Consider the following 25105-nt stretch of genomic DNA (forward strand, 5'->3'; position numbering starts at 1 on the left):
CGCGTCGGTTGTCGGCGAAGAAGCGGAGCGGCGGAGCGGTGCGGCCGAAGCCGCCCTCGGTGGCGCCGGAGACTGCCGCCTCGAGGCTCTCGAGGAAGTGGAGGAGGGTGCGCGGGCCTTCGCTCGTCCGGCCCCCCTGCTCCCGCGGTGCGCCCGCAGCGGCGAGCGCGTCGACAAGGAGCGACTCCAGCGTCTCGAAGGTTGCCTGCGGGCGGGGGTGCGTTGATGTCGAGTGCGGCCATTACCGTGCTTTGGCGGGCGGTGGGCGTGGAGCAGCAAAAAGGGAGGGCATCAAAGCGGTGGTGATGGAAGGCTGCCACCTTGGGGCCACCAAAAGGCGAGCGGAGGCGAGCGGCGACGAGTGCAGCGGCTGCGTCGCGAGAGAGCCACCTGCCGTCGCAGCAGGGGCGGGGCGGGCGGGGGGGGAGGGGGGGGGGGGGGTCGGAGCTCGGCCTCGCACGAGAACGGCGTTGCGCAGGATTCAGACATTAATTAATTCCAGCACGGCGCACCAGCTGCCGAGTGTAGGCAGCGGCCGGAGCACAGCCAATGGCGGTGGTGCCGGCGGCGTCACGGCAAGCGCCATCGCCGGACCGGTCAGCGGTGACGGGTCCGGCCTTCGAGCGGCGCAGCAGAAGAGGAGCCTGGCGGCGGCGGCGGCCTGCGGCGGCTCGCGGCCGGAGAGGGAGCGCAGCGCTAGCTCGAGCGTGGCTGGCGACAAGACGGGCAGCGTCGAGTCGGAGGAAGCGGCGGCGTGCGCCCATCGCTGGACCAGTGACCTCTTCGAGTGCGCTGCGAGCGCCTTGCCAGCGCCGGTGGCGGTGGCTAGGGCGGAGCCCGCCAAGAGGGACGAGCTGCTCGTCACACGTGGCTTTGCCGCAGCCGGGACCGAAGCGGCGAGCGTCGCGGGAGCAGCGGCAACGAGCAAAGCCGCGGCAGCGGCACGGCAAGCGGCGTCTGCAGCGTGCAGCTGAGCGAGCGCGCAATCGAGCGCCGCGCCGAGCGGTGGCACAAGCTGCCCTGGGGGCGAGCTGCGCAGCAGCGCGGCGGCGGCGTCGAAGCCCGCGGCGCGCACGGGAGCGGCGGCCGAGTGCAGGGAAGGGAGGAGAGCGCCGAGGATGGCAGCGGGTGGGTGGTCGAGCAGCTCCGAGCCGAGCCAGTGAGAGAAGCTGACGGTGGAGGCGTCGGAGGAAGAGGGCGGTGCCGCGGCAGCCTCGAGCGCAGCGGCGAGGGCGCGGAGCGAGAGCACCGCCTCTGCCGGCGTCGCTAGTGAGGAGACGTCCGCGAGGCCCTGCTCTCGAGAGGCGCCTCCGCCATCGCCCGCAATATCGCTGGCGAGCGGCTGCGCGCGCGCTAAGCGGACGGCTGAGAGGTTATCGCCACGCGCAGCTCGCGCCGCCTCGAGAGACTCGGCGTCGGCGACGGCCGAGAGCACCTCGAGGAGGAGCCGGCGCAGCGAGGCTGCCAAGGTCGCGAGGGCGGCATGCGCCGGCTTGCTGCTTTGGAGGCGCGGCGCTGGCAGCTGCAGCGCCTTGTTCCACACAGGCGCGAGCAGTGCCGCGAGGGAGGCGTGCCGGAGTCCTCGTCGACGGACGACGGAAGGCGCGCGCGTCGGGTGCGCAACGCGCAGGAGCGCGTCGCACCCGGACAGTAGCGGCGCAGCGTGGCTGGTCTCGCTATGCAGCAACGCCGCGAGGGACATATGGAAGAGCAAGTGACGGACCACGTCGCCGCTTCCGCACTGACACCAATCCGCGGATGCGCCGCCGCCAGCGGCGCCGCTGCTTGCGCCGACAGCCGCGTCGCCTCCGCCGCCGTTGCCGCCGCCGCTGACGCCGCCGCCGCCGCCGCTCCCGCTTGCACCGGCATCGATAGGACCGAGCTTAGCGACGAGCACGCGCACCTCCGCCAGCAGGCCCTGGTGGAGGGCCGCCGAGACGGGCGCGCTCGCGTGCAGCAGGATGTGCCTGTGCGCCGCGAGCAGCTTTGAGAGCACGGCGGGCTCGGAGCGGAGGCGGAGGGCGGGCAGCGGCGAGGGGACGCCACGCGCGACCTCGGCGCCTCCGAGGAAGTGGCGCGGCGCGGCCGTGGGGAGGGCGGCCCCCTGGGCCAGCATGAGGCGGTTGAGGAGGCCGAGCGTGTGCGCGACTGAGCCGCTCGGCAGGGCCTCGACCGAGCTGTTGCCGCCGCTCGCCGCCGTCCGCAAGCGCAGCAGCAGCAGCGCGGCGCCGTTGGCGTGGTGCGGCGCGAAGGCGGTGCGCAGCGTGTCGGCGAGCATGAAGACGCAGTCCGACGCTGCCGCCACGAAGGACGCCGCGTCGGCGGCCGGCAGCGCCGCCCCCTGCCTCGCCTCGCTCGCCGGGCAGAGCCACGCGCCGGCCTCGAGCAGGCCGCCGAGGACCGCGAAGGTGAGGTCGGCGCCTCGCGCGGCGCCGAGGAAGAGGTCGCGCCCGAGGCCAAAGGCCAGCGCGCCGTACGCCTCGCTGAGCCGCTCGAGCCGCCGCGCCGCCACCAGCGACAGCTTGCCTGCTCCCGCGGCGCCGTTGGCGGCGGAGGCGTCGGCGGCGGCCTCGGCGGCGGCGGAGACGCGGTGCGCTTCGCCCTGGATGTCGCGCGCGAGCGTGGCGACGACCGAGGAGCCGAACGGCTCGGCCGCCTTCCACAGCGTCTCGAAGCGGCAGAGCGCGTTGGCGAGCTGCCGGCACGCCGCGGCGGGCGAGGAGGGGTCGAGTGCCCAGCCGAGCAGCAGGTCCACGATCGGGACGAAGCGTGGACGGAGCGAGGCGACCATCTGCTCGGGCGACAGGCCGGCGAGCAGCTCGATCATTTGCGGGTAGAGCGCCGAGCCGGTGGCGCCGCCCAGAGCCACCACCCAGTCGAGGAGCGGGCCGAGGTTTGGCGAGAGCACGGCGCCGAGCGAGCCAAAGAGCGGCGGAACCTGCGCCCGCACCGCGTCGGTGCCGTGGAGCAGCCGGCCGAGGACGTCGAGCACGGAGCCGGGAGACGCGCGCGCCTGCGCTGCGCCCTCGGTGGTGCCGAGCGCGCTCCGCAGCTTGGAGGCAGCAGCAAGCTTCTTCGCCGCCGGCGCGCTGCCGGGACGCGCGAGCTCGACGAGCGCCGCGCCGAGCTTGCTCATTGGCGGCGCGACCGCCACCGTCGGCTGCATTTGTATCCTTTCGCCTAAAGACTAGCGCATGCTGGAAGAGAGCGCCGAGGGGCAGCAGTAACGCGGAGAGTGCTGTTTTTCTTGTGGTCCTTTGCCCTGCCGGGGAAAGAAAGAAACAAAGAAATTGCCGCCGGAGAACGTGCCAGGGGCCACAAGGGGGGAAAGGGAGGTCGGCACGCCGCCACCCTCACCAGGGATAAAGAAAGAAAGAAATAAAACACGCGCCAAGTGCTCCAAGACAAACCAAACGAGGGATGGGAGGAGGACAAGGTCCCCACCTGAGAGAGAGATTTTAGAAAACCAACAAGAAATCACGACTGCCCACCTCCACGAGCAGGATCTTCTAAGGACGATCAGGGACACAGGGGAGGAACGGGAGAGAGAGTGGGGAGCGCATCGCGAGTTCGCGACACGGAGGGGGACTGGGCAGGGTTCACCCACACGACAGGGTCCCAGGGAAAGAAAGAAAGAAAGAAAACAGACACCAAACGAGAGGGATGGGGAGGAGGACAGGGTCCACACCTGCACGAGCAGGATTTTGGAAGGACGATCAGGCGGGGCACAGGTGGGCTCTCCTGCTCCTGACAAAGGGAGTTGTCTCCCAGAAAGAAAAGAAAGAAAACACACAACCCAAGGGAGGGATGGGAGAACGGCACGCCGCCACCACACAGGGATTTTAAGGAGAGGAGGGTGTGATGCGCTAGCCGTCGCCCACCCTAGGGAGTCTGCCTCCTCGTATCTCTTTTCGCAGTCTCTCGCCGCTTCTCGCTGCAACCTTCATGCCACCTCGCGGCTGTCCCACTCTCGTCGTTCTCTCCCTTGTCACTTCCCCCTCTGTCGCGTTCTCTTTTCTCTCGTCACGGCATCGGAGTTTCTTTTTGTGTGCAAACGGGCCTGTGCGCCACGAATACGGCCTCCGCCCCGATCCCATGCTGCTGTTCTGTACACCGTTCGCCCCTCCTGCGGGCTGCGGGCGGCGCTCGGCGCCAGCGGTGATGGCAGCACCGCTCGTCTCGCGCCCTTCGCACGACGTCACCGCGGGCCGGCCGCCGATCGAGTGGTACCCGGGCCACATCGCAAAGGCCGAGCGGCTGATGACGGAGGTGCTCTCGATGGTGGACGTGGTGGTCGAGCTGCGCGACGCCCGCATCCCCGACTCGACCGCCCACCCGATGCTCGCGTCATGGATCGGCTCGCGCGGGCATATCCTCGCGCTCAACCGGATGGACGCGGCTCCGGCGCCGTCGCTGACAGAGTGGGCCGCCGCGATGGGCGCCGGCGGGCAGGCGCCCGTGCTCATCGACGCCAAGAAGGGCGGCGGCGTGGCGGAGCTCAAGCGCGAGATCCTCCGGGCGGGCGCGCATGTCAACGCACGGCTCAAGCGGCGCGGCATCAACCCTCGTCCGGTGCGGGCGGCGGTGCTCGGCTACCCGAACGTGGGCAAGTCGGCGCTCATCAACCGGCTGGTCGGGCGGCGAAAGGCCAAGAGCGAGAACCGGCCGGGCGTGACGCGCGGCTTCAGCTGGGTGCGGATCGACTCGCAGGTGCAGCTGCTCGACTCGCCCGGCATCATCCCGGCGAAGCAGGTGTCGCAGCGCGTCGCGTACCGCCTCGCCATGTGCGACGACATCGGCGCCGCGGCCTACGACCCGCAGGCGGTCGCGAGTGCGCTCCTCGAGGTACTGCTGTGGCTGCAGCGCCTGTCCCTCGCGGGACGCGTCCTTGACACGTCCCTCGCCGCACAGGCGCTCGTCCTCGCCGAGGCAGAGAGGCCTGCGTACGTGCGGCTCGACAAGCTGCGCGAGCGATGGGGCGTGCCGACAGACGAGTGCTCGTGCGGCGAGGAGTACGTGGCTCAGCTGGCGGAGGAGCGATTCACGGGCGACGTGCAGCGCGCGGCGACGACGCTGCTCAAGGACTTCCGCTCGGGCAGCCTCGGCCGGCTCTGCCTCGAGTGGCCCGCAGAGGGGCAGGGCGAGGAGCGGTGACACACGGTGCCGCCTCGTTTTTCGTCGGATCATACATGCATACAGTGTAACATCTCGCTCACACAAAAACCGCAAAAGATCCGACGTCCGAGCAGCAGAGCAGGATCCGAGCCGCGTGTAATATTATACGCTATACCTGACAGATATCACCTATCGGAGATTAGTGACGCACGCCCGCCACGCGTGATATAACGCCTGATATAAACACGCTTGATATATACATGTTTGCAATGGGTTACTGGCGTTGTCCGAGGGGCATACCGTAGCCCATAAAATCGAGCGACCGACTGAGAACCGCAGCTAATAGAAGAGATATCATACCGCCCGCCCGACGGCCACGTCCCTCACCGCGTCACCCCAGCCACCGCTTCGAGCCGATGTCCGGGATGCGCGCTACGCGGGGAGGACCAGACCGGCTCGACTCGCTGCACGCCGGCCGCGGCGCGCTGCATGCAGCGGCACTGCTCGCGGAAGAAGCGGCGCTGCGTCGAACTCAGCGCGGGGAACAGGAGCTTACCCAGCGGACCAGCGCCACGGGAGTGCGATACCACCTCAAACGCGACCTCGTCCGTCTCGCGAGACCAGACGACGTCCATCTTCTCCTCGCCTTCAAGAAGGTGCCCGCTCAGCGTCGAGTAGCCAACGGAGCACCGCCGGCGGCCGACTCGCCGCCGAACCGCCCGGCAGGGGTTGCTCACCCACAGCAGCGGGAGGCGCGGGCTGGGCAGCGCAGCCAGGGTGACAAGACTGCGTCCCGGCGGGTCCTCGACCAGCACCGCGGACCAGGTGCTGCCCTCGTGCATCTCCCAGCTGAGCAGCCTGCGCCGCGCACGGCGCCAGCAGGCGCGGCCGTGGCCGAGTGGCACGCGCATGGCGATGACGCGAAGCGAGCGAGCTGGGGTGCCGCTAGCAGGTGCCCGCGCCAGGTGGATGTCGTGATTGATGGCGCGGTCGGCGATCGACGCCGCAAACGCAGTAAGCGACTCGTCGCTCGGCCGAACACGGTGGAGACGCGTGGCGTCGGTGGAGGCCGCGAGTAGGACGGTGATCAGGCGAGTCATATATACACGTATGCGGTGGGAAGAGCGCCAGCGAGTTTTCTCTTCTTCTTTTTCAGTGTGATCGGGTCCGCCCGCAGGCGCATTTTGTATACCGAGGCGGTGCCCGGTGCCGAACCTGTCGGACTCCCCCGTGATCCAGACCGCCCCGTTGGAGGTAGGCCGCTCGTCTAGCCAATCAGCCTTAAGCGAGCGGCCTGGCCGTTGGAATGGCCGAGTATCCGAGAGGCGGCAGCCTCTGCCCTCGGAGAGGGGGGGAGGTCTATGACCTACCTAGTTGTCCGAACACCCCCCCTTTTATGCCTGACCCTGGGCATGCCTCTCTGGGGGTGGGCTGGGCCGGCCGCCTCCGGGTCCGCAACTCGCACGGTGGGCTCGCGTCCGGGCGAGCATCTGAGGCCCGCGGTTGTCCTCTCGCTGGGCGCGACCGACATGGAGAGCCACTGCACACAGATCTGTGCTTTTGGCGCCTATTGCTCGCTCTCTGTGCAATCGCGACGCCAGAGGCCGTGCTTGGAGAGTGTGTCGCAGTGCTGCTGCGTCAGTGGATTGAGCCGCGACGCAGGCTCCATCGGTGAGCTGCGGCGGCGCACCGGCCGCTCCATCCATAGCTCTCCGGCGAGCCGTCGCAAACGCGTCTTCCGTCCGTTTCATCGAGTTTGCCCGAGTGGTAAAATGCAATCGAATCTGCCCGAGTGGTCAAGTAAAACTTTGCCTTTCGTAAAAGCTGCCCGAGTGGTCGAGTGGTCAAGTAAAACTTTGCCTTTCGTAAAAGCTGCCCGAGTGGTCCGTGGGGAAAAAACAAAATCGAGACGGACTTCGTGAACGGCCGGGCAATATGTCTTCTCCTTACTATTATTAATTGATGCTTTTCGCACGGCTGAGCCCCCCCCCCCCCCCCTTCCCCCTGCGCCCATTCCCTGCCCTCTCCCGTCACACACTCCGTCAGAGCCCCCTCCCCTCCTGCACAACAGGAATCTTGACAATTAACCAGAGCCCGCCTGCGCTCAGGATAAGATGTACAGCTGCTCAGACTCAGCGCTGCTGCTCTTCGACAAATACGAGGGCAAGGTGGGCATCGCCGCGGGGAGGTCGCGCGGCGGTGGGGCGGCTGAAGTACGTGGACAACAGTCTCACCTGCTAGGGATGGGGGCTCACCACGTGGTCAGCCAGATCAATGTGGCCGCTTACAGCCTCGCGGCTGGCGGAAGGTTGGTGCACTGCTGGGATTGGCCACCAAGCGTGGAGACAGCAGTGGCATCCTTTGAGTCCCCTTTGCCGCGATGGTCATTGGACGGCCGCGCCTCGTCTTCTTGCGCGGGCCTTTCTGGGTTTCTCCCGATGTGCTCAGCACGTTGCTCCGCCGATGTCGCACGCCAGCGGCACTCGGTGCTATGAGACGTGTCATCCCAGGGCCGCATACAGCTGTATGGCGGTACATGCTTCGGGCCGGCACCCCAGCAGGACGTCGGATTATTGCCTCGCACGCGGGCCAAGGGCATGATGCTACGGGTCCCCAACCAATATTGGATCCGGCAGCGTGCGGGGGACGACGTGCGGGCGGCTGAACATCTTGCTCGAGCTCTACTTTGACGAAAGTGACTTGATGGGCTTGCCCATCCCGGAGTGGTTCGACTCCACGCAAATCCGAGACGGTGATGGGTGCGTCGTGTGATGGTCTCAGGCCCAGTGAGGTAGTGCATCTGACTTCCCGGATCCTGCTGAACAAGCTCCTCTTGTAGCTCGATCGGTCACACCGCCATCGCCGCCGGGGAGAGGGGGGACGACACTGCTTCGGCAGCGTGCACCTCGATCCTGCACCGTGTTTGTTATGACCCCCCCCAATGAACACTCCAGTGAGGGTGGGCGAGACGATCGAGGGGTCCCGTACCATGCGGAATCGACCCTATCCAGTGCTCAAGTGCTCAAGTTGTCCGGCATGCGAGGGCATGCTCGGCCGTTCGGAGTCCCCCCCTCGTAGAGGACGTCGGAGGGAGGGGAGGACGACTGTCTCTGCAGGCGGACCTCAGGTACAAGCCGTCCTCCCCTCGAGACGCGAGGCTCCAGCGCACTCGGGGACCGAGCCCCAGCGTGCACCGTCCCACACGCCTCACGCGGCCTCTGGCTGGAGCGGGATCGCAAGCGAGTCCCCCAGGCCGGCGCGCGTCTTCCGAGAGAGGAGCGGGAGCGAGGGACCTCCTTAGTAAGCCGGCATGCAGGCGCATGCACGGTCGTTCAGAAACTTTCCCAGCCGTTGGAATGGCTCCGCTCCTGCCCCTCACCGGGCCGAACGGGTAGTGGGCGTTGGCGCCGAGGAGGGAGGAGTCGCTGAAGGACGGGTAGTCGTCGGTCATGCGGGGGGGGAGGAGGAGTCGGCGAGCAGCAGGGAGGAGAAATGCCTGAGAGGGTGGGGAGGGAGGCGTGAGGCGCGAGGTGAGGGGCGTGGGGGCGCGGGGGTGGGGCGTGCGCGGCGTGAGGCGCAGGGCGTGAGGCGGGAGGGCGCGGGGGCAAGGAGTTGTGTGTGTGTGTCTGTATGTGTGTGTGTTGTCTGTGTTGGTTTGTTTGTGCGAGGGCAGGGCAGGGCAAGGCAGGGCGGCGGCGAGCGGCGAGCGGCGTCGGCGAGATCGGCGCGACGAAGAGAGGCGATGGTGACATACACGTCGGCATTGTTCACGGCAGCAGCGCCGGTGGCGGCCCCGCGCAGCGGCGGCGGCGCCCTGAGTGAGGCAGACTGCCCTGCATAGCCTGCTGGGAACGCTCCCGACGAGCGGCGCGCCATGCGGGCCCGCCGCGGGCGACGCGGGCGGCGAGCCGACACGCGTGTCGCAGGCGTAGACAGCACTGGCGAAGCGAGGCGGCCGGCGCCGGCCCCGGAGGCGGCTGCAGTAAGAGCAGCGAGGCAGAAGTCACTGTCCAAGGCGTACTGAGCAGGCTGCCATCGAGCAGCGCGCCATGCGGGCCTGCCGCCAGCGACGAGATTGGAGAGCCGACAGGCATCGATGAGGTAGGTACTGAGGAGGGCCATCGCGCCCGAGGCGGTCCGCGCCGGCCCTGCAGGCCGTCACAGACAGCCTGGCGAGGCTGTACAGAATGCCGAGAGCATACTGAGCAGGCTGCCGTCGAGCGACGAGCCATGCTGGCTCGTCGCAGGCGATGAGGTCGAGGAGCCGATGGGAGCGTCGCAGAGGCTGCCGACCACTGCCGTTCGCCCTCGGGCCCAGGGGTGGACGGCAAGCTTCCTGGCGTTTCTGGCGAGCGTCCAGACGTCGCAGAGCATCCGGCAGGCGCGCAGCGACCCAAATTTTTGCTCACCGCACGGCCGTGCGAGCCGTCGGTCGGTGGTGACGTCCCCCATCTTTTCAGTGTATGTTGCTCTTGAGCACTTGAGCACTGGATAGGGTCGATTCCGCATGGTACGGGACCCCTCGATCGTCTCGGCTGCGCGCCTGACTGGTGCGGCCTCCGAGTCGGCGTCTAGCGCGCGTGATAAGGTTTTTGCTCGCCTTCCCTGGGACCCCGTGCTGCGTGACTGTCTCTGTGCGATTTCGGGCCCGGGGTTGTGCGTTTATGTGAACAACACCTCGTGACCACAACTCCGCAGGCGCCTGTTGATGGGTCCAGTGATAGCCCTGGATGGGCAATGCATATGCCTAGTTGGACCTCAGATCGCCCGACCGCGTCCCGGTGCTCTGCGTTCGGATTTGTGACGCCGCCGCACCGCGCCGCGGCCGGGGCCCGCCGGAGGCCGAGGATGGCCGTGGCGGACCGGGACGAGCTCTGGGAGGTAAAGTGTCAGTGTATATATTGTAGAGACCAACCATGTGCACAATATCTTTCAGTCTAGCTAAGCCAGGGGAGGCGATTCCGGGGCCGTGCAGCAGCTTGATGGTGCTTCGCCGGCGTGCGTCCCGGAGCGGTGCCGGACGGGCGGTCCGTGGGACAAAATCGGGGGACAACGCCGACAACGCTCTGATTCGACTTTTAACTTCAAACAAAGCCTACCGCACGCGCCGCGACGCGGCGCGTGCGGTAGGCACTCGGGATTTTGTCAGATCGGCGTGTTCACGCGGGGATCGTGTCCCCCACAACCTGCCCAACCATTCGCGGCGACGAGTAACAACAATAACAAACAGTAACAGCACGGGCTGGGGTGAACACTTGAACAACGTTACGTTGAGGATTTCAGCCAACAATAGTGCTGTTAGACCCAAAGTTAACGTGTTAGCCAGTTAGGCAGCCCTCTCGTACGACACCTACCTACCGTGCTACGAGACACACGACGAGAGAGCGCCCCCCGCGCGGCGCGTCCCGGCGAGTGTGAGCTGTGAAAGAGCGATCGCGCGCCAGTACACACCGGGTGTTTGTGAATGTTGCATGTACGAACGAATTTACGCGCCACATCGCGGCCATGACAACAACACAATACACATGACACATATATCATCTTCGTAAGGCACGAGCGACCTAGGCGCACGAGCCTCGTACGCCGCGGCGTGTCAGTACGGGACACACCCCGACCCGGGAAATCGTGGGGATCACAGAGTCAGAGAACACAGCTGCGGGAAGGGAGCAGAGACGTCGGGGAGAGTCGAAAGCTGGAGCTCGTGGCGTCGCGAGAGAGACCACCGACTCCTCACGCCGTCGTTGCGTTCAGAATAGAGTCAGCGCAGACGGCGCCTCTCCTCTTTGCGCACACCTCGGTGTAGACGACGCTGAAGAAGGCGGACGAGGCTGCGATGACGAAGACGTGCCAGATGGCGACGTGGCCCTCGAGCCGCCTGATGCCCCACGGCACCAGGCCGACGGTGTAGAGGACGCCCCCAGTCACAAACATCTGGCACGCCCACCGGCTGAAGTTGGCCGCCACGCTCTCCCATGCGATGAGCACGCTCCACCCCATGAGGAGGAAGCAGACCACGTGCAGCGGCAGCCGGTCGAGCCATCCGCGCGACGCCTTGGCCGCGATGTCGAAGACCCCGACCGCCCACACAAACGAGAGGAGCCGCCACGCGCAGGTGCAGGCCATCAGCGGCGTATACGTGCCCACGATCAGCAGGACGATCCCCGCGTGGTCCGCCTGGCTGAGCTCGACCGCCCGGTGCTTCCACACGACCTGGCCGCTGTTGTACACCGCCGAGCACGAAATCATCGCGAGCAGCGTGAAGCCGTACAGCGCGACCGACCCCACGATCTCTGGCGGCGGCCGGAGGTCCCACAGCCGTAGCGCGAGCAGCAAGTTGCCGGCGGCGGCGAGGAGGATGCCCACCGCGTGCACCAGGAAGTCAGAGGCGAGCTCGCGCCGGCTGTAGAACCGCTGTAGCGGATACCACTCGATGGTGTCCTTCCAAGGCCCAGGAGCGGAGCCTCGGACCAGCATCATTGTCGACGCGCGGGCAGTCTTTCCGACCACCTGCGGCGTCCTGACTCACGCCACGGCTCGTCGCTCACGCCACGGTCGTCGCTCACGCCACGGTCGTCGCTCACGCCACGGCTCGATGCTCACGCCACGGCTCTGCAAGACACCGCGGCCGAGCCAGCGGACACCCTTGTTCCTCGTCGGCGACAAAGAATAGTCGGTCTTGAGAGAGATTTTCAATACCAAACAACTCTAACACTCACACGTCATTGTTTGTCGGTCTTTGTTTGTCGGTCTTGTGACCCCTGCGCTAATACGCTCACACAAAAAAAGGGGGCTGTGTGTTGTGTCCAAGAAGCACAAGCAAGCAAAAGACAGTAGAGAAGGGAGAGATAGCAACGACAGTCAGAAGCCAGCGCTCACGCTGCTCGTGAAACGGGTGGGGACTTCGGGACTTGGCGTGTCCGGTATTCTTTCTTTCTGTCTTTAAACGGGTGGGGACCTTGTCCTTCTCCCATCCCTCGTTTGACTTGCATGTTTTCTTTCTTGACGGGTGGTTGTTTGGGTTCTGCTGTGTTTTCTTCTTTTGTTTTTTGTTTTGTCGGATTTGAGAGTGCGTTTTTAGCAATACCAAACAACTCTAAGAGAGAGATTTTTAGCAACTCTAAAGTTGTTTGTGATTTGAGAGTGATTTTTAAACACCAACCAGTTAGGATTATGATGATGAGATTGGTAAGGGGGGGGGGGGGGGGGGCTGGGCTGTAAGTAATGACGACCCTCGCTGGGCGTGTAAGGCAAAAGGCGGCCCCTCTCCTCCTTACCAATCCAACCGCGTCGCTAGGGCCGTGAAGTCCAGCAAGCAGAAAGCACAAGGCAGCAGCATGGGTACTCTTGCCCGCCCGCCTCTCACAGACCACGGCGCCCCCGCTCTTCGACACGCGCCTCGCCGCCCGCTGCAGGTTGGGAGGAGGCCGCCGCGAACTTCCCGGAGATCCCGAAGGGCCGCTCCGCCCGCAAGATCTGGATGGATGCCGGGGTGCGCGCGCCGCCGAGCGAGAGTAGGCGTCACTCCGCGTTGACGCCTCACCGTTGAATTTCCGCAGACCTACCCGCTCTTTGCCGTGATCGGCCTCGCCTCGGCCGTCTGCGGTGGATTCCTCTTCAAGTACTTTGCCGGCCACACCGACATTGCGCTGAGCCGGGCGGTGCGCACCTCGCCTCCTGCCCAGCCGCCGCCCCCCCGCCGCCGGCGGCGCGCCGTTCCCCGACCCTCGCCGCTCGCTCCCAGGTCCGCGCCGACCACAACCACCAGGGCGGAACCGACGGCCGCGTCGAGTCGCACAACTCGCGCTTTGGCATGCGCGAGATGAACAAGCGGACGATCACCATCTTCCCCTTCAACTGGAAGCCGAAGTCCGGTGCGTGCGCGCACGCTCCACACGTTCGAAGACCCTGCACGACCCACGCTCCCTGACGCCCGCCTCTCCCCCCTCCGCCCGCAGCCATCATTGAGCAGCACCGGTCCGATTAGACGCCTCGGGGCCAAGGCCCCTTGCCTTGGGGGCGACTCCTGTGCCTGTGTCTCTTGCCTGTGGCGTGTGCGGCGATTGTGCGCGTAGATGTGCATCGGATGCACGCTCGCGACACTCTTGCCTCGATGTTGCTGTTGTTACGCAGTCGCGCTTGGCGTGGCGGGCGGCTCCCTTGCGAGAGCGCAAGGCGCCACGCCCGCACCCCGCCTTGACGCGCGCGCAGCGCGGCGTGTACGTGCGTGCCAGCGCCTGCATTTTACTAATTTATTCAACGTTACGCGTTGAAAGCTGAAAGCCGACACTTGCCTCCTGCGACCTGCGCCGACCGAGACGCAAGAGCCAGGGTAGGCTCCGCCCCACAGCCCACTGTGATTGGAGAACTGAGCGACGGCAGGACCCTTTGAAATCATGAATGGCGGCGTCCGGTGAGGTCCCCACGGCCGGGGGTGGTAAGTGGGTGATAGGAGGGCCATAAACGACCATCACACCGGCCACCGGACCCCTCCCCCCCCCCAAACACAGTCCAAACCGGCCCCGGCGGCCGGCGGGACGCACGCCGGCGCAGCACCATCAAGCTGCTGTACGGCCTCGGCATCGCCTCTCCTGGCTTAGCTCTCAGTCAAGATATTGTGCACATGGGTGGCCTCTACAATATACTCACTGACACTGAACCTCCAAGAGCTCGTCCCGGTCCGCCACGGCCATCCTCGTCCTCCGCGGCGCCGGCTCCGGCCCCTCCGCCGCACTGTGATGAGCGTCGGCAGGACCCTTTGAAATCATAAATGGCGGCGTCTGGAGAGGCCCCCACGGCCGGGGGCGGTAAGTGGGTGATAGGAGGGTGATAAACGACCATCACACCGGCCACCGGACCCCTCCACCCCCCCAAACACAGTCCAAACCGGCCCCGGCGGCCGCCGTGCAGGAGGCCGCCGGGGCGCACCAAACGGCCCTTCACGGCCGCCACACGGGCCACCACGGCCCGTCCCGGTGGCACGGGTGCCGCCGCGCACCCGCCCGACGCCCCCGGCCCGCCAGCTTCCGCTCTGGGGGGCTTCACCTCCGCCAGCGGGCCGAGCGCGCCGCCTTCTCGCCGCGCTGCGGCCGCACGCCCGAGAAGTGGCCGAAGGGCGACCTACGCGGCACTAAAATCACGACTAGAAGCGCCGCCCGCCAGCAGGCAGCTTGCCCGCCGCGCGCCGCGCGCCGCCGCAGCGAGCTTTCAGCTCACTTTGACGACGCTAGGAAAATCAATTCGTGGAATCCAGTTCGAGATGCAGTGAGGCGGAGCCTACCCTGGCACCCTCGCCCGCGCGCATTCGGATTCGCGCCGGATTCGGTACGACACACGGAAGACGGATACACGCCCCATACAATAATGCCGATGCGCGATATACCCGCCACAGCCGGAGTGATCTCAGACAGATCTCAGACCTCCACCTCCACCTCATCGCCGCCGCCGCGTGGCAGCAGCGCCTCTGCAGCCTCCTTGCTGCCCCCCGCTCCTGCCTTCGCCGCCGCCTCCGCCGCCGCCTCCGCCGCCGCCTCCGCCTCCGCCTCTGCAACCCGCGCCGCGTGCTCGGCGCGGATGTTCGCGACCACCGCCTGCACCACCTCGGCGGGCGGCATCGGCACGTCGGGCCGCGTCTTGCGCAGCTGGACGAGCGCTCCGACGGCGGCTGCTTTCGCCGGCTCGACGGGCGAGGAGGAGAGGGTGATCAGCGCGCCGACGGCGGTGAGGGCGGGCCCGGGCAACTCCGACTGGTCGGTCGGGGCGGCCGGGCCGAGGATGGCGTCCGCGTTGTTGTTGAACAGGTTTGCGAGCCCGACGGCGGCGCGGTGGAGCAGCGGCGGATCGTCGGAGAGCAGGGCGATGTTGACGAGCGGCTCGAGCGCGCCCGCGCCGAGGAGCGCGCTGCCGATCTCGGGGTCGCCGGCGAGGGTCGCGATCGCACCTACGGGCGGGTGTGCGGAGGACGGCTGTCCGGAGGGCGGGTGGGAGAGGGGCGTGGCAGCCTCGGGCGGCGGCGGGTCGTCTGCACCCGACGCGGCGAGCTGCGCCTTCGGGTCGTCCGAGCCGCAAAAGCCGACGAAGATCTTCGCCTCGGTCGAGCCGGGCTCGGCGAACTTTGCGGCCACCTCGTCGGCGGTGGTGAGGTTGGACATGGCCTCGAGGGCGGCGCGCTGCACGAGCTCGTTCTCGCAGGCGAGGCTCATCGTGAGGGTGCGCCAGCCGCCGCAAGTCAGGATGCGCTGCTGCAGCTCGGGGTGTGTCGCGAGGTTGCAGAGGGCGAGGCACGCCTCGAACTGTTGCAACTCATGCTCGGCCCCGTCGACGAGCCGCAGCAGCGGCTTCACCATCGACTCTGGGCCGGAGCCGGGCCGGCGCGGGTAGGCGACTGGGTTGATCGAGATGCCAACCTTGGCGAGGGCCCACGCGGCGGAGGTCGCGGTCGGCTCGTGCTCGCACAGGGCGCAAGTGAGCAGCGCCTTGAAGCCTCCCTGCGCCACGATCTTGCCGCGCGCCTCTGGCGTCGTCGCCATCGAGAGCAGCACGCGCGCCGCGGTGTGCAGCGTGCTCGCGCCGCTGCCGCCGGGGCGCGAGGCTGCCGCCGCCACGAGCTCGGCCAGCACGAGCACCGCGTCGTCCTCGACGAGGGTGGCGGCGAGCTTGGTGAGTACCGCAGGGTCGTCCTTGCGCTCGCTCGGCGCGGCGCCGCCCGCGCCACCCGCGGCGAGCTGGCGCATCTGCTCGATCTGCGCCTCGTCCATCTCCTGCGGGGCATGTCTCGGACATGTCATGGACGTGTCCTGGATGTGCGCTCGACCTGCGCCTCGTGCATCTCCTGCTCCAGCCGCTTCTGCTCGTCGCTCTTCTCGCGCGGCGCGCAGAGGGCGCCGAGGGCGGAGACGAGCGCGTGGTGGAGGGAGGGGTCCTTGCTTGCCGAGTGCGCGACGGCGACGAGGGAGCCGAAGCGCGCGCCCGTCTCGGCGAGGTGCTCCTGTCGGCTCGGGGCCGGGGTCGGGCGAGGGAGGAAGAGGAGGAGAGGGAGGGGGGGGGGGGTAATTCACGGCGTGGGCGCGCGCCTTGAGGTCCGGCATCAGCGTGAGGTACATGAGCGCCTCGACCGCCCACCGGTGGACGTGCGGCGGGACCTAAGTATAGATTATCAAGTCAGATATAGTAGGCTCATATGACCGCCCACCGGTGGACGTGCGGCGGGACCTAAGTATAGATTATCAAGTCAGATATAGTAGGCTCATATGACCGCCCACCGGTGGACGTGCGGCGGGACCTTGGCCTCGAGCAGTCCGCGCGTCGCAGCGAGCAGCTTCCCCGTCGGGTCGATGCGAGCGCGGTGGTCATGGTGCAGGAGGCAGACCTGTCGCCACGAGGGAAGGGGGGGGGGGGGGGGGGAGGCAGTCGTCAGGCCTCGCCGGCGGAGGAGAGAGGTGGCGGACGAGAAGCGGCGCGCCTTGGCGAGCGCGACGCACGCGCGCGCGCGGACCTTCGGGCGCGGCGAGCGCAGGAAGGCGCGCAAGTGGCGGATCGGCTCCTCGCCTTCCTTGTCCTTGAACAGGGAAACGTCGGCGGCCGCGTGCGCGTAGATCTCGGCGAGGGAGCGCTGCAGCCCCTCGTCCTCGAGCTCGGCCACCTGTTCACAGCTGCACCTGTGAAGAGACGCCGTTCACGCTCGCACGAGCACCCCTCCTCGAGCTCGGCCGCCTCGGCGAGCGACCAAAAGATGGACTCCTGCCGCAGAAGCCAAGCGCCGACCTTCTTGTTGACCTCCAGCACGGCAGTCACTCCGTGCACCGCCGCGGCGTGGGCCTCCCACTCCGCCTCCGGGTCGCGCAACGTGGGAAAAAGGGCAGCCTCCGCCCCGGCGCACGCGCCCTTGTGAAAGGCCTCGTCCTCGCTCTTGTCGTCCCCCTTGCCGTTGGCGGCGGCAGCGGGCGTCAGGAGCCGCGCGAGGATGGCGAGCGAGCTGCGGTGCGCCTAGTCAGCAAGATGCGATCAGCCCAGTCACCCTCCGCCGGGGGACAGAGAGCGAGCTGCGGCGAACGGGCTGTGGCGAGCGGGCTGCGGCGCGCCTCGGTCTCGTCGTCGCCGACCAGCCAGGAGAGCGATCGGATCACGTCGGGCAGCGCCGCGCGGCACGCCTCCGGGTCCAGCTCCGCCATCCGCAGCACACCGTCCAGCGCGGCGCGCGACACGGCCGCATCGGGCGCGCCCGCCGCCGCCGCCCCGCCCGCCGCCGCCCCGCCCGCCGCCGCCCCGCTGCCCGCCGCCGCCCCGCCGCCCGCCGCCGCCTCGGGCTCAATCTCGACGATTCGCGGCTCGTCCTCGACCTCGTCGACGGGGGGCAGGGGCGAGCCGGCGGGCGCGCTTCCCGCGGCGGCGGCGCTGCCCGCGGCGCGAGGCGAGGCGAGCGCGAGGAGCCCGCGCAGGGCGGCGGCCTGCGCGTCCTGCGAGCCGAGGGCGGCGCGAGTCCCTCCGAGGAGCGCGAGGAGCGAGAGGGCGCGCTTGGCCGTCGCGAGGCAGTTCTGGAGCTGTGGGTGCTCTCCGCCTCCTGCGGCGGCGGCGAGGCCGCTGCGCGCGCCGCCGCACGCCCTCGCCACCGCGAGCAGCCGGCCGGCGAGCGAGGCGTGCAGCGGGTCCCTCGGCCGGGGCTGCCCCTCGCACGCCTGGCAAATGGCCCTCCGCGCGGCAGTGCCGCAGCCGGACGCGGGGGAGGCGGCGCCGAGCCCGCCGGCCGCGGCTGCGCCCGCGCCGGGCAGCAGGTCCGAAGACGCCATCCGCTCGAGGGCTTCGACGGCGAGCCCGACGAGGGGCATGCGGAGGCTGGACGCGTCGACGACCTCGTCCTCACGGGGGAGGAGAGAGACGAGCTCGGCCGCGGCGCCCGTGTGGACGAGCGCTGGCCCTTGCGAGCGGTCCTCCGCCACCTTTGACATCCGTCCGACGCAGCGCGCCAGCTCCTCCTCACCGGCGCCATCGGCCACGGCGCGGCGCAGCGCCTCGGTGGCGGCGCGTGGCGCCGACTCGTCGGCCGCACTGCAAGCGTCGACCGCCGCCTTGAGCCGCCGCGCGAGGAGGGCGGCCTCCCGGTTCTCTGGGTCGAGGCGGAGTGCGGCCTGCGCGTCTCGGAAGGCGGCTCCGAGGTCGGCGGGAGAGCCGAGCGCCTCGCGTGCCTGCGCACGGCGGTACATGGCCTTGACGTACCCCGGCTGGGCCGAGAGCGCCGCGTCGCAGTCCGCCACGCACTCGGAGGCGGCGTTCAACTTCAGGTGCGCGAGCGCACGGTTGGCGTGGAGCGCCGCGACCGCCTCTTTGCTGAGTGAGGGCGCGCCGAGCGCCGAAGTGTAGCTGGCAATCGCTTCGGCCAGCCGGCCTGCCTTGAGGTGCGCGTTCCCCTCGTCCTTCGACATTGCGGCGGTCCGCGTCTGCACGTGCTCGGCCAGGCGTTCGAGTCACCCCGTCGACCCTTTCGCACTGCTCGTGATCGGCTCCCTTGTTGGCTTGGTGGGTAGGCGTCTCGCTGGGACCTGGCGAGGTACTCCCACGCCTCTCGGGTTTTGTCTGGCCGAGTCAACCCGAGAGCTGGGGCGAGCCTCGGCGAGACTGCGTCAGCTGTTCCCACAGCAGGCTGGAAGTACCTCGCCAGGCTGGGACATGTCTGACGGTGAGCCCCCTCGTCAACCCTTTAGTTGGGGGTTGAGGCCTCCGGGGCCTATTCACAGACTCGCGCCGTGATCACTAAGTTCACTGGAAGAGCCCAGCCGCCAAAAATCGCTTCGCCTGCGGCGCGCTCTTGCGCTCCTCGGACCTCGAGCGCAATCCATAGGATTCCTAAGTAGGAGACGCTCACTGTCGCCATTCAGGCGCCTGATCTCTCATCAGCAAAGCGATGGCCTACCTGGTATGCCCTGGTACGAGTTCAGATGCGCGCCCGGCAGAAGACGCGTGTGTGATTTTCGGCATGTAGGTGATCTCCGTCCACGGCGGGACGTACGTTGCAGGCATGCTGTGGCTGGCCGCAGCCCGTCCGCGTTGGCCTCTCGCCGTCCGTGTCTCGGGTCGTCTCTCCAGCCGCAGCCTTCGCCGCCGATCCTTGGCCTCGTCCGCTTCGTCGCGCAAGGCCTCCGCCTCCTCCTCCCACCTCATCCGCAGCGCTCTCGACGAGTACGACGAGAGGCAGAAGCTGCTGCTCGCCCGGCTGCTCAAGGACCTGCATTCGCTCGCGCTGGAGGGCCGCGATGGAGCGGAGGCGTCGCCAGCCTCGATTGACACCGCTCCCTCCAACGGCCTTCGCTTGCCCGACGACCTCGCCGAGCTCACGCCCGGCCTCGCAGCGGATGCGCTCGACTCCCTCCTGCGCGGGGAGACGCTCGAGCAGGCGTCGCTGCTCCGGCTGCTGCGCGCCTCAGCCGAGGCGATACGCAACGAGCCGGGCGTCGCCGATCTCCGCGACGCCCGCGTCGTCACCGTCGTCGGGGACCTGCACGGGTGCATGCCGTCGCTGCGCGCGGCTCTCCGGGTGTGCGCCGACCTGAGCGGCGGCGCACGCACCTCGGCCATCTTCGCGGGCGAGGGGACGGCGACCATGGTCTTCAACGGCGACTTTGTCGACCGCGGCGCCAACTCGCTCGAGGTCCTCTGCTCGCTCCTGCTGCTCCGCTTTGCTCAGCCGGACGGCTCGGTCGTGCTGCTCCGCGGCAATCACGAGGACGCGCTCCTCTCCGCGGCGTACGGCTTTGCGGACGAGGTGCAGGCCAAGCACGCGGCCGCGCACGAGGAGGTGTGGGAGGCTGTCTCCGACCTCTTCGCCGCCCTCCCGCTCTGCGCGCTCACCTCGCACGCCGCCATCGTCCACGGCGGCCTGCCCGGGCCAGAGCTCGACCTCGGCGCCGTCAGCAGCATCGCTCGCGGGCGCGACGACCTGCGCTCGGTGCTGCAGCCAGAGGGGCAGCCGGATGCCGCTCTCATCCAGGGACTCGTCTGGTCGGATCCGTCGTACGACGACGGCCTTCACACCAACGAGAGCCGCGGCGGCGCGGGCTTCATCTTTGGCCCGGACGTAGCCCGCGCGTGGCTCGAGCGGCAGGGCCTCCGCTACCTCGTGCGTTCGCACCAGGTGAAGCCCGACGGGTGGGAGGCAATTGACTGCGGGGGGGGCACTGCCGTCTACACCGTCTTCTCCGCCGCGGACTACCCGCGCGGCGAGGGCTTCAACTCGGGGGCGGTCCTGCGGCTGGCCGGCGAGGAGTGCGAGGCGAGCGAGTTCTCGATCGACGACGGGGGCGCGACCGGTGAGCGCGGTGACGCCGACGGCGGAGAGGCGGAGCTGGCCGTGCTCATCAGCACGCACAAGCACCGCCTTGCCGAGGCTTTTGTGGCGGCCGACCCCGACGGGCGGCTGGAGCCCGACGCGTGGGCCCGCATCCTCGACGCCGAGCTCGAGGTTGGACTCGACTGGGTCGCGCTGCGGGAGCACCTGGCGGTGCCGACCATACAGCGTGCGAGCCGCGGTCCTGATGGCAGCATGGAGCTGACCGACACGGGCCTGGTCGACACGCGCCGCTGGCTCAACTCCTTTGACGGCGTCGCACTAAGACAGCGGCAGACGGGTAAGCTGGCGCCGCCCAGCGACGGCTCGGAAAGCGCCACCGTAGCGGCGGTGTTTGCACAGCACGCGGTGCTCCTCACGGTCTTCCAGCACCTCGACACGGACCACTCCGGGACGGTCTCTCGCGAAGAGTTCCTCACCGGCGTCGAGATGCTCAACGCGCGGCTGCCCCCGGAGCGGCAGCTGCGCGACGGCGAGAACGTCTTCAGCCTGCTCGACCTCGACGGCAACGGCGAGCTGGAGCTCGAGGAGTTCCGCCTCGCCTTCACGGGGCTCGCCGCGCCCTGAGCGAGTGCTTGCTTGGGGGCGCCGGGCGGCGGAGAACTCTCTCTGCTCGAGAGGGGAGAGCGCGCTAGCACAGGCTCTCCACCGAATGTCCGAATCAATCCACCGAACTCTGCGCGCCCCGGAGGACATCTGCGAAGCTAGCTCCTACAGCTTCCCGCGGTCTCAGCTAGCGCTCGCTGCGTGCGGGGTACTGTAGCAGATCACCCTTTCCACCCGTCATCACACACCCTTCTGACGGGACTGACGCGCGTGGCGAAGGGTGCGTGAGGGTGATCATCCGCGCCCGTTCAGTCTTCAGAGACCAAATACGGACACATCTTCCAGGAGTTGCGTAAAAAGGAGCAGGTCCCCGCCCATGCGGCGTCTTTGTTCGACTTTGTGCAGGGTTCTTTGTCCTCATGTACACGGACTATACACACGCACCCCAACCTTACGCGTGTTGACACGACCATAGTCTGAGGGTTAGGTTTCTGGAGCCTCGGGTGCTTTTACGCCTTTGATCGGGTCAGGGGAGAGTGCGACTTTTACCACTTTGGTCGTCTCGGAGCGCCCAACTTTTAGCATGTTTCAAAAATTTCTTCGGCGCTGCGCGCCGCGGGTGCAGCAAGTACTAGCTATCCCTATCGTCCCGCAACGGCAAAGTAGTTCCCGCACACTATGGCTAAAAAATGCTGCCGCTCGCCCCTCGAAAGCGCCCGCCGGTGTGTGTCCAAACATGTACATGTATGTAGCGCTACAAGTTTGTGACACATAAGGACGCATCCTCCCACAACACTTCACCCGCTGGCTTGGTTGCAGCTGCCGAGGTACCATCTGCCGGCTTGGGGGGGCTAGTGGCATTCGCCGGAGAGTAGAATGTCCAAAATTTTCGCGCGCCTGCGGCGGCGCGACTTTTACCATTTTGCCCCGGGCGGGCCCACTTTTGAGAGAGATTTTTAGCAATACCAAACAACTCTAACACTCACACGTAATTTGGGGCCTGGAGCCCTGTTCACGCGCGCGCGAGTTGTTTTGCACTTGGAGCACTTGGAGCACTTGGAGTGCAGTCATTAACCGCACATCCAGGGCCGGGGAGCTAAGAAGCACTTTTGTCAAACAAACAAACACGGGGAACCTCCCTCTCCGTCAGAGTTCGCTCCCACTGAGGCCTCCGCTTTTTATTTCGCAGGGGCCCCTTATTGTATAAGGGAGAGCGAGACTCATCATTTAGAGAATGTGGGAGGACCGAGCCCGGGACCGCGTGAGCGTTGCATTTCTGCCCTCGCTCACACGCGCGCTTAGAGTTATGCGGCGCTACGGTGGAACTCGTGTTTAATTGAACAAGGCTGACCCCTACCCCTCTCGGTGGGCTTGCAGGTAGGGGGTTCGGGTAATAAGGTGCATCGGGGTCGGCGGGCGTGAACTGGAGTGATACCCGCTTCGGCCGTTTAGTTGCGAACTCCCTTTCCCCTCGGCGGCCTTTTGTCTTGCCCCGGCTGTGTGTCGGCTGCCGTTCCTCCGCGACGCCCGGGCTAGCCTGCCCGCCGAGCCCGGCCATCGCGGATGACGAGGGGCGCAGAACAGAAGCCCCGGGGCCCGGTGCACATTAGCCTGCTCCTCTTTGGCGCTGTCCGCTCCGACCTCCAGCTCGCAGTCTCGCTCGCCAGCGTGCAGCAGAACCTGCTCGCGCCGCTCACCCACGGCCACAGCCTCTACAAGGTCTCAATCCACGGCAGCATGGACTGCTCGCACCCGTGCACGCTCGCGGCCGTTCGTTCGGCATTCGCCGGGCCGAAACTGCGGGCAGACACGCTCGTGGTCGAGGGGGGTGTGAACTCGACCGATTCGATGCTGCGGTACCGCCGCGCCATGGCGCACGCAGCACGGGCAGCCGCCGTTGCCCTGCGTGCTGGCGCAAAGCTAGCCATCGCTGCGCGTGTCGATGTGGAGTACGCAAGCCCGATTCACCGCGACCTCGTCCCCCCGGGAGCGACGCTGACCTGGCAGGTGTCGCAAAACGCCTCGGCGAGCGGGGAGCGGCGCGGCGGCGGGCCAGCATGGATCGTGGTCCCCGACTTTGCTCACTTTCACCAACTCAACGACCGATTCGTATACGGCCCGATGGGCACGGTTCTGGCCTTGTTCGAGTGGCGCCTGCATAACATGGCGGCTGACTTGTTTGCCGAGCACCTGGCGTGCCTGGCAGCGCGGACGCTCAAGGTCGCTGTCCTCGCTTCGCCAATCAGGTTGGTCCGTCGCCGCAGCGACTTATCAGTGCCAGACGCCGACAGGATTTTGGCTTGGAGGTCTATGCCACAGCGAAGCTGGATGCGTGCGGTAGAGAGCGGCTCTTTTTGCCGGAGAGAGACAAAGGTGCGCTTTTGGGGAGGCGACGCAACCAGCTGCCAGCCGAGCGATTTGACATGCAAGCTCCCGACGCGCTTTGCGCGCCCACAGTCGCACAGTATCAGCTTGCGCTCGTCAGGCAAGGCGGCGACAAACGATTCTCATAACCGCCAAGGACCAAGCGCACACCGGTCTTCGGCGCGACATACGCCATTCGGTTAATAATCTGTCATTCCCGGGGAGCCGAGGTAGGCACAGTAGAGGTGTCCGTTTTGGTTTATTCATTTATTTATCAGCCGGGGAGGTCGATAAACGATAAAAAATCTAACCACAAATACGCATTGGGAGGGGAAGGAGATTTCTGCGCCGAGATACAGCCAGGCCGGACAGGCAGCCAGGCAGCCAGGCAGCCACAGGTCAGGGGAGCTCCAGGCAGGCAGGTGTGAGAGTGCGGTGAGTGGAGAGTGTGTGCGTCCTCCCAACATGCCTCCCAAGCAAGGGCCGTGTTTTTACTTGATGGCCCCTCCGCCCTCCCTGCGACCGCGGCGCGCACACCCCTAGGGGTCACCGGGGCTCTATCGTTCTGCTCTCGTTGCCCCTTGCCCGTTAGGCCCGGTCCCCAAGCACCGGCCCGCTGGGTGCGCTTCGTATAGGACTTAGTTCCCAGGCCCTAGGTGTGAGGTTACCAACTGGAACTGCACTCCAAAGTGCTCCAAGGGCCGCGCTTTTGTTTGCGCGCTATACTTGGAGAGAGAGATGCCGAGCCCAAATCACTGTGAGAGTCGTCATTTCTTGTTGGTTTTCAAAAAAATCTCTCTATATGTACTTTGCCGTGTGTGGGGGGGGGGGGAGAGAGAGAGATTTTTAGCAATGCCGTTGGCGCGCCTGGCTCTTCCCGATGCGGCGTAATACTTGTGTGCCGATGTGTGTGCGGCGCCAGGGTCCATCCACGCCCTTGTCGTGTCAGTAAATAAATAAATAAAAACGGACACCTCTCTACTGTGAGGTGGGTAAAAAAGAACAGGTCCCCGCCCTTGCGATCTTTGTGCAGGGTTCTTTTTGGGTGTGGTCGGCGACTAGCCGGGGTGCGTCCTCCCGTCGTGTCAGTGTGCGGTGAGAGAGGATTAGATTTGCTCAAAGGCGAAAAACATGGCTTCCGCGGACGCCAGTCGAACAAATTCTTGCCCTCCCGCTGGCCAACGGCAGGCCCAGTTAGTTAGTTAGTTAGTTAGTATGTATGTAGAAAGGTGAAGAACAGCCAGGCTCGGACTGGACACCAACGCGGTAATGGGGTGGACGCTAGACAGATGATGACGACACGCACGAGCGACACACAGACACAAACAGGCTCACAAGACACACAGCCAGCTGGCTGCCACACACCCTGTGCTGAGTTGGCGTACACATAACTCAGGGCCACATCCTCCCTGTCGCCCCCCCCAGCACTCTAAGGTGCCAAAGGAACAAACAAGGGCACAACAAACAACAGACGACAGGAAGTAACATGCGAGGCTAGAGCAGGCTTGCTCCACCTCTATAGCAATCTCGCCGGCCGGCGAGGCACGGACGAGACCGTGTGTGGGGTCTAGTGAGGTGTCTATGGACGCTCTCTTCACGGGCTAGCGGCCTACTGCCAGCCCTATCTCGCACTCACGGGTGATGACAATTCATTAGGTGAGTGTTTGCGAGCAGAGGCGCGTGTGCTAATTCTAGGCGGGCCGCACGTCGTGGCACTATGACGGAGTTAGACGTGCGGCCGCAGCG

At 66.7% G+C, this 25105-nt stretch overlaps 6 protein-coding genes across 6 annotated transcripts; 3 read left to right on the forward strand and 3 right to left on the reverse strand.

Annotated features, from left to right (window-relative positions):
* Nucleotides 1-4161: 4161 nt before the first annotated feature.
* EMIHUDRAFT_75715 (hypothetical protein) lies at nucleotides 4162-5154 on the forward strand (the record flags this gene model as incomplete). Its single annotated transcript, XM_005770037.1, has 2 exons — nucleotides 4162-4917; nucleotides 4996-5154. 2 exons carry the CDS (start codon nucleotides 4162-4164, stop codon nucleotides 5152-5154), a joined length of 915 nt encoding a protein of 304 aa, XP_005770094.1.
* Nucleotides 5155-5498: 344 nt separating this feature from the next.
* On the reverse strand, nucleotides 5499-6215 carry EMIHUDRAFT_243855 (hypothetical protein; the record flags this gene model as incomplete). The annotated part of the gene is made up of 1 exon (XM_005770038.1): nucleotides 5499-6215. One exon carries the CDS (start codon nucleotides 6213-6215, stop codon nucleotides 5499-5501), a length of 717 nt encoding a protein of 238 aa, XP_005770095.1.
* A 4369-nt stretch (nucleotides 6216-10584) lies between these two features.
* On the reverse strand, nucleotides 10585-11750 carry EMIHUDRAFT_369888 (hypothetical protein). Its single transcript, XM_005770039.1, has one exon. The coding sequence runs from the start codon at nucleotides 11590-11592 to the stop codon at nucleotides 10846-10848; it is 747 nt and encodes a 248-aa protein (XP_005770096.1). The 5' UTR covers nucleotides 11593-11750; the 3' UTR covers nucleotides 10585-10845.
* A 541-nt stretch (nucleotides 11751-12291) lies between these two features.
* On the forward strand, nucleotides 12292-13099 carry EMIHUDRAFT_243857 (hypothetical protein; the record flags this gene model as incomplete). The annotated part of the gene is made up of 6 exons (XM_005770040.1): nucleotides 12292-12300; nucleotides 12363-12453; nucleotides 12528-12604; nucleotides 12672-12773; nucleotides 12857-12986; nucleotides 13071-13099. 6 exons carry the CDS (start codon nucleotides 12292-12294, stop codon nucleotides 13097-13099), a joined length of 438 nt encoding a protein of 145 aa, XP_005770097.1.
* Nucleotides 13100-13352: 253 nt separating this feature from the next.
* EMIHUDRAFT_458938 (hypothetical protein) lies at nucleotides 13353-18635 on the reverse strand. Its single transcript, XM_005770041.1, has 11 exons — nucleotides 17893-18635; nucleotides 17721-17799; nucleotides 17214-17261; nucleotides 16825-17097; nucleotides 16574-16753; nucleotides 16394-16480; nucleotides 16170-16253; nucleotides 15941-16099; nucleotides 15140-15869; nucleotides 14406-15052; nucleotides 13353-13435 (listed from the first exon to the last, which is right to left on the reverse strand). The coding sequence occupies exons 1-10, from the start codon at nucleotides 18528-18530 to the stop codon at nucleotides 14526-14528; spliced, it is 2805 nt and encodes a 934-aa protein (XP_005770098.1). The 5' UTR covers nucleotides 18531-18635; the 3' UTR covers nucleotides 13353-13435; nucleotides 14406-14525.
* A 947-nt stretch (nucleotides 18636-19582) lies between these two features.
* Nucleotides 19583-20257, forward strand: EMIHUDRAFT_44130 (hypothetical protein; the record flags this gene model as incomplete). Its single annotated transcript, XM_005770042.1, has 1 exon — nucleotides 19583-20257. A coding segment is annotated over one exon (675 nt), but the record flags the coding sequence as incomplete, so codon positions are not given.
* Between the last annotated feature and the right edge of the window lie 4848 nt (nucleotides 20258-25105).

Source organism: Emiliania huxleyi (genome assembly GCF_000372725.1).
Source record: "Emiliania huxleyi CCMP1516 unplaced genomic scaffold EMIHUscaffold_401, whole genome shotgun sequence".
NCBI lineage: Eukaryota > Haptophyta > Isochrysidales > Noelaerhabdaceae > Emiliania > Emiliania huxleyi.